The sequence below is a fragment of the Mirounga angustirostris genome, unplaced genomic scaffold (assembly GCF_029215605.1).
Source record: "Mirounga angustirostris isolate CCGP_5_RB_7025 unplaced genomic scaffold, mMirAng1.0.hap1 SCAF_9, whole genome shotgun sequence".
Lineage (NCBI taxonomy): Eukaryota > Metazoa > Chordata > Mammalia > Carnivora > Phocidae > Mirounga > Mirounga angustirostris.
In genome coordinates, this window is record NW_026991717.1 from 55,950,217 (window position 1) to 55,958,314 (window position 8,098).

The 8,098-nt window shown below is 35.0% G+C and overlaps 1 protein-coding gene across 3 annotated transcripts in view; it reads right to left on the reverse strand.

Annotated features, from left to right (window-relative positions):
• SLC12A1 (solute carrier family 12 member 1) overlaps positions 1 to 8,098 on the reverse strand; it is an 86,211-nt gene extending 78,113 nt beyond the window's left edge. For all 3 annotated transcript variants that reach the window (XM_045901898.1, XM_045901896.1, XM_045901899.1), the window contains exon 1: positions 7,679 to 8,098. In XM_045901898.1, the coding sequence (XP_045757854.1) occupies positions 7,679 to 8,098 (420 nt within the window). The remainder of the gene's footprint in view (positions 1 to 7,678) is intronic.

Here is an 8,098-nt window from a genome sequence, read left to right on the forward strand (position 1 = left end):
TCTGAATGGATTCTATCCTCATAAGGCAGCTGAGTGATTCAGATGGAACTTTTCATTTTCCGTAACTAGAAAATCAATGAGAGCACAGAATTGAGGAATGTGTTAAAATGCCCATGAATGTTGAAGAGATTATTTGGTTAAGAAATTCATTTATTTGAGTTGATTTGAGAAAAACTTTTAAAATTGTCAATATTCTAGTTAATCAAGATCCCATGGCCAGACTATCAGCAACTATTCATTTAGGGAGAAGGCAATTTCCTTTTCCTCGGTTAATTGGGGATCCCATGAGACAGAGCCCTAGTCGCTTGCTTTTTAAAGGCAATCTTGGGAATAAAACCTATGTTTTCTGATTAAACCTGAACTTCAGGGTTTGGTCCAGGAAATTGCTTTGCTCCTGGCTGAACACCGGAGGTAACTGTGAACCTTACATCTGGATTAATGAGAATACCAATGATCGTAAAAAAACATCTTACAAAATAGGCTAAAGGATGAAAAAGATATTTAAAATTTCCCCTTAAATGGACATTTCTATCTGGTAGATACCCTTCTGGGCACAGTTTAGCAGTTCTTCAATTTATCACTAGGACATCACAATATGAAGCAAAAGGAATAGTCTATGAGGGCATGTCAGGGAACTCATCATAAATGGAAGTTAGTAAGGCAATAATTTTTTAAAACTATTCAAAATAGAGTCAATGTAGGATGTTCAACTCTTTCTTAGGTGAATATGTTCAGCCTGCTAGAGTTTCAAAGTTTTTAATGTATTTATGCCATAGAAGGGAAAAAACTTTTAAGTGTGTTTCTTCATTTGACTATAAAGGACTGTAGTAAATTTATAAGTATAGAATCCATTTCCATTGCTTACTCTCTTAACAGGAGCTGAAAAATCACTGCACCATATAAACTAGGAGACTTGGAATCTGGTTTCAGCTATGCAATTAATTCAGGGTGTGTCCTCCAGCAAGTTACTTAACCTTTCCTGGATACTGCCAAGGAGGATAAATCCAATGGGTTTTCTGAAAATCTTACTTTGAAGTAATTTACTCTAAGGCAAAATCATTTTTCTATGTTTGTCATCTTCTCTTCTAACATGGCAAAGCAAAACCTGGTTTCACTCTTTAATAAATGCCTCCTTTGTAAGCCCATACAGCAATTATAAAGTCAACTTATCATCAAAGTACTGAAAAGACTGGGTTGAGGGTTTGTGGGCACTTGATGGCTGTGAGCTATAACCAGTGGCTGGCAGGCTTCTGGCTGGTACATGTTCTTGAGACCAAAGTCTCAAAGACTACAAGTTTTATGATTGCTGCCTGAAACCAGTTTTTTCCCTCATACTTTGAATTAATTTTTTGTTCACACTCCATTACCATAAATGATGACCCACCACCTTTCGTAAATGCATTTTAAATTGCGTAGCTTTAGAGAATGATTATTTATTTACCAAAAGTTTCACCTGTGCATTAAGTATTCAGAGAAGGTAAAATAAAGTGCATCAGAAAGAAAGAAAGAAAGAAGAAAGAAAGAAAGAAAGGAAAGAAAGAAAGAAAGAAAGGCCATTTCTCCCCTCCAATATTGATAAACTAGTGAAGCTTCAATCACATAAATTATTTTACTTAATATAAAATGTGTGATTTTACAGACCCCAGAAAAATGACACATACCTTTCTAGCTGTCATCAAAGAAGAAAGAAATAAGTATGTTTATTCTTTAAATTCTAACTAGATAATATTTGCTGCTATACATGTTTTTAGGTTTCACCCTTTAATCTCAGGATGATAGAAATCTTAGGCCATCATTGAGAAATAGCTCCATAAATATTTAGGACTGCATGATTCCCTCCCAATTGTTTTAAACTTTCTTTTATTATTGAAATATTTAAATATATGCAGTAGTAGGGAGAATAAATAGATCTCCTGTGCCTATCACTCAACTTCAACAATTATTAACATATGGCCAATATTATTCTACTTAAACGTCTTACAATCCTGGGATTTTTTTTTTTTTTAAACCAATCCCATTAAGGATCAGATAATTCCTAAGGTTCATTTCAGAATGAAAAGTCTGAGTCTAATCACATTTCTATATCTTATTGATCAACATTATTATGGTTGTACATTACTAGCCCTTTGCGATAAAGGGGAGTATTTTAAATTATGAAAGTGAGGGGTTTTTTTTTTGTTTTGTTTTGACAGTTACTATAAACCATGCTTCTAAATTACTACCAATGGTCACAATTTATAATCACAGTATTTTTACTGTATCTGAAAACACATAGCTCACATGCAAATTGACTTATATTTTTAATAACTTAGGCCAAAGGTGGCTATGTGTGTAATAAACAGCATTAAGAAGATAAAACCAAAAGATTCTTAATATTTTCCACATATACTTCAAGGGAACTCTTTCTTTACTCACCATCTATTACTGAATACTAAAGACTACAACTAAAACTTCTAGCAAATACTAGAATGAGTCTTTAGTTGCAGATTTTCACTCCAACAAATATTTTAGGGGTGGCCGTTGTCCTTACCTCAAGGCATTTATTGCCTCAATTTTCATGTCTATTTTATTTGGCTTGGTGATATTTCTAATTTTGGATATCCCCAATTTGAATGCTGAAGTTCCAAATTTGAACTTTGAAACACTTTAGAAAATATTATTTTCCAGAGAATGCATTTGTATACTTTTGTTTGTCTTTTTACAGAATATAAGCATTTATACATTGGCTTAATGTTTGTTTATTTGTTTAATGTTTAATGTTTTGTATATTTGACTACATGTCTTTTATTTCTACCCATAACAATGTCATTTGACATATAAAATAAAATTCTGAAGAGTAGAAATCAAATCTCTTTAACTCACTTTATACAGCAGCACTTATAAATAAAAGGCTAATAAATGCTTTTGATGATGACAATGAAAAGAGACCTACAATTAATTCTGTAGGAGAAGCAACGTGATCTTTTGGCACAGTCCCCAAGAAAGGAATCAGAATCTCCTGTTCTGCCCATCACGACTGAAATACAATTTCTTCTTTGAGCCTGAATTCCACTATTTCCTGTAGCTGTCAAGTGAGCTGAGGCAAAGTGCTATGGGGATGGAAAGTACTGATAAAGAACATGGACTCTGGAGTCATGCAGACATGGGTTCAACTTATTAGACACATGACCTTGGCTTCTTGACCTTGGAAGTGTATTGACTTAAGTTTTTGTTTTCTCTTCTAAAGGATCCATAGGATTTTATGAAAACTTTGCTATCTATAAGATAGCAATAATAACAGTACCTACCCTGAAGGGTTGTTCTAAGGTCTGAACAAGAATTTGCCAAGTGTGAGCACCCCGTCTGATACATAAAAAACTCTCAATAAAAAGTTTGTTTTTACACCAGAGTGTGTGTATTGGTTTTTATTCACAAATTACTTTTCCTAATGCTTTTTACTCACAAATTACTTTTTGTCAATAACAGCCTATTGACCCCAGTGTGAAGTCATTCCATTGTCTTTGTTTTGGAAGAGTTTGTAAATGGTTGGTTTCCTTAAAAATAATATTTCTATCTTAATTTTTATAGCATTTTATACTCTTCATAGACAGTTTATTTCAATGACACGAGAATGCTGACTTTGATAGAAAGGCTGTATATTTTCCTGATTTCTATATGATTATATTTTTCTGAAATGCTAACAACAATGTGGTTAGTAAGGCTGAAAAGGAGTTTCATTTTGGTTAACCCTGTAGTTAGGAACTGTGTATAAAAAGGTGGCCAAAGGATTATTCTGGACACTACAAGTAGAATTATTTTTACAAAGTAAAAATACCAGATTTTTTTGTCAGACGTCCAACAATCATTATACATGTTTTGATATGGAAAGAACTCCAATGTATATTATTTAGTGAAAACAGTGGATTGCAGGACAATGTGTAAAGTATGTTTCAATATGTGTTTGTAAAAAACGACAGACAGAAAATTAGATAGGAATATAGATACTTATAGATATATTTGTATGTTTGTATAGGCATAGAAAATTTCTGGGAGGATTTATAAGAAATTGACAATAATGACAGTCCTGCAGAGAATAATGGGAGATCTATATTAGATAAGAGACATTTCATCATACATTTTTTAGTAGTTGTTAAATATTTTATCAGTGTATATTTTGCTTTTTAAATAAAAATCAGCTAATATAAAAATTACCATCATCATCATCAACAACCATTTACTGGGTTTCTAACCATTGTAGGCAACGTACTAGACTTTACATGCATATAAACTCTAGTATTTACAAACATCCTACAACAGCAGTTGAAGTTAAGTAGCTTGTATAATATTGCAGAGAAAGTAAAGGATGGAGTCATTATTTTCCTGCTTTTGACTAAAGTTTTGTAAATCCATGATTCATAGCCACCCGTATAGGCATTTAGCTCTTTACTACGTAGAAAATGAAAAGATTTCTTCAACGATGATCTCAAATCATCGGGATTACAAATTTTGTCAATAAGTATCACTCCTAGAGTTTCAGTTAAGGTAGAGACTTGAAATAATGTCTTTCAAACCTATTTTTCATTTCAACTATTAGGAAAACGTTTTCATGTAATTTTTTTTTCTGACTTGGAAGTTATAACAGGGATTTGCACAAAATACAAATAGGTTCTGTCTAAATATGTTCTGTCATGTAGTATGAATGTATCATTCCTAGATGGCTTTTTAAAGCATTAGAATCATGGGTACAAAAAAAATGTCACTCGTACTATGTCAATTGCTTCCCACTTTTAAATTGTTTAAGTAAGCATTATCATTTATAATTTTTTACATACAAAATCTATAATGTGTCTGAGTATTATTATACAATGTTTGCTCTATTGATTTTTCCTAGTTGTAGTTTGAGGGACCACCATAAAAATGTCAAGGGCCAGAGGAGGGAGCAGCATAGCTACATTCCACTATAGATCTTTATCTTTTATGGTTCTAAGCAGGGGAAAGTAGAATCAAATTCACTAACAAGGAAGAAAGAGATGAACTGAAGAAGGCCTGGATTGTTCATGTCTGCTACCGAAGGATAGCACAGAAGTAGAACATGTGGAGAGGTGAACTGGGCCCTACAGTTTTAGAAACACTAGAATGTGGATTCCATGGTTGTATTTGAATTCTGCTCCCAATTTAGCTATGTGGATATCACAGTACCATTTAATCAAGATGAGGTATCTTGGTAAGTAAGGGTCAAATTACTTATTACTTATTACTTATTACAGCGGTAATAAGTAATAAGTAACAACTTATTGTTACTTATACAATAAGTAACAACTACTTTTTAGTAGTTGTTAAATATTTTATCAGTGTATATTTTGCCTTTTAAATAAAAATCCTTACTTACTTGGTAAGTAAGGGTCAAATTACTTATTACTTATTACAGTGACCTATTACTATACTCATTCATTCAGAATGATTATTCAGGGCATTGGGCCTAAACCTAATTTTTTTTTTTTTAAGATTTATTTATTTATTTTAGAGAGAGAATACGAGCAGGAGGGGCAGAGAGAGAGGGAGAGAGAATCTCAAGCAGATTCTGCACTAAGTGCAGAGCCCAACACAGGGCTCAGTCTTACGATCCTGAGATCAGGACCTGAGCCTAAACCAAGTCGGAAGCTTAATGGACTGTGCCACCCAAGCACCCCAGGCCTAAACCTTATTTTTAAACTATTTAATTTGCTATTCCTTTGTAGCTGAGAAAAAAGTGCTTGAAGTCAAAGTGCAGTCCTTTGTCTCATTTTATCTTTTCAAAAAGAATATGATATTGCAAACAGCTGTGTAATCTGTCAATTGCAGCTATTGCATTTCTACCCCGGTCATTCAGATGGCTTTTGAACAACCAACCCGACCATTGTTCCCTGAGAGTTTTTCCTCCCCTAATGTAAAGATTGACATAAACTGTGGCTTTGGAAATTGTAAATAAGCTACGTTTCTCTCAACACTAGTCCAAAGAACAATGTGAGTTTGCTCCATTTCCTTTTTAATGGAATTGGAGTTTTATTTTGTTTTGTTGTAAATTGGGGGAGGAATGTGAGTGAGAATATTTAAATTTTGATGGCAATTTTATGAGGGATGCAGCTTTAAAAATTATCATGTGTAATGAGGTTGATTATGGTGGGAGAAAATTTCAGGTCTTTTTAAAAAGACTCATTTTCCTTCTTCAGAATAAATTGAAACCTCTTTATAAAGCCCTAAATTTCTTTTTCTGCCTTTCCCATATCTTGAAAACTCCTTGTGCTCTCTTCTCGCAACCCACTTCTCCCTCTTTTCCTTCTCTCTTTCTCTCTTCTTTCCTCTTTTCTACACAATGCAAAGTGGCACCGCAGTCTGATTTCAGGAGCTTCAGATCAACCCTCTTCTCAAAATTCTTAATGGGGGCTGCTATTTTTTTCTCACATTGCTAACTTCTTTTGATGAAGATGCCGAATATCCCAGATAAAGTCTAAATCTTATATCTGTAAAGAAACCAGCCATTCAGCCCAGTGTTGCCAATATGGTACATGGGACAAGTAAGGCTTGGTGGGGAGAAGAGATAAGGGTAGAATTCACAGCATGGGCTCCCCTCAGGAAGTCTCTCAGTCTCTGGTGGTAGGATGCAGAGTCAGGGACCCTGGGTAATCAGGGGAGTAAGTTTTAGAGATGGGTATCCTTGTGGAAAGAAGAATGAACAGAAACTAAAGGGAATTTTCACCTTTACTAGCATCTTTCTTGAGAGCAATATTCCTAGACTCCCCAGAGTGGGTAATCATTTGATTAAAAAAAAAAAATTGTTGAATGAATGAATATGAAAGGAATTGTTTCAGTCAATTTTTTCTTTTACCTCAAAACCTGAGCAGAAGTAAGCTACATTTGGGTATGTGACAGCTAATTATTCTGTTTAGCAAGTAGTTATACCCATAAAGACTGATATTCATTCCAAACTGTGTTCCAGAAGAGCAAGAAGATAAAGTGCTTCAACCTATTTTAGAGCAAGGTATAGAAGGAAAAATCTACTGAGTTTATAACTGATTTGCTACAAGATTAGAAAAAGTGCTGCCTCATGCTTCTAGCAGATTTGGGAACCCAGGCTATATTGCTGAAATAATGAAAAGTTTAGCCATGTCTGTTGCTTCTGTACTTAAATTTAATTTAGTTACTTTTACATGCTTAAGTGCATTCAGGAGCCTCAGGCAAAGTTTTGAAGAAGGGATAAAATGCTGAATCTTATAAATCTTTGCTCTCTCTTTAAAGAATATAAAATACCCATGTGCTCTAAAGGCTGGAACCACAGTATTAACTACAGCAAGCGCCCGTGATTTTTTTCTTTTTTTACCACTGTTGTGGAGGCATTAAAACTAAGGTGAAACCAGCTTCGGATTTAGCTTGACATGTTTAACCAAGTGTGCATTGAGTAGATGATAACTGTAAACAAGATACAACACATTGCCTAACTTTCAGAACTAATTCTTTCGTTCTCTGTGCTCAGTCAGTGAACATTCGTGGGACACTTCTGTGTATTTTCTGGTTATCGGGAACTAGGGACAGTCATGTCAGGAAGAAGGGTGGTTCGGAATAGACCTCTCCACCAGACACTGTGACATTCAGAGCATTATTAAAGAGCAGGAGATCGCCTGAAGGAGTAAGGGGAGATACTTGCCCGTGCCCTGAAACTTACCTTTGCAAGTTGCTCGTGAATCTCCAGCAGGCTGGGTCGGTTGACCTTGGGCCCGCTGACGCTACCCGTGTTGCGATAGTACTCAATCTTGGGAACGGCATCCACGGTGTTGTGGCCGAAGGTTTGTAGGTAGTATGTGTTTGTGTGAGAATCGTAAGCATGAAAACTGGCATCTGTTTTAGCGTTTTCTCCATTTTGGAGGAAACTGTCATAACACTCCTGATTCCCAGGCCTAAAGCTGATTCTGAATCTGTTCTGGGTTTCATCCCCAAAAGAGGTTTCCTCATAATGTGGAGGGTCGGCATTGTTATCCACAGCTGCACTACTTTCATGGCTCTCGTTTATGACATTAACTTGAAAGCGATTGCTATTACTGGGCACTGAATCCAGAAATACATTGGAAGAGTTGTTCAGAGACAT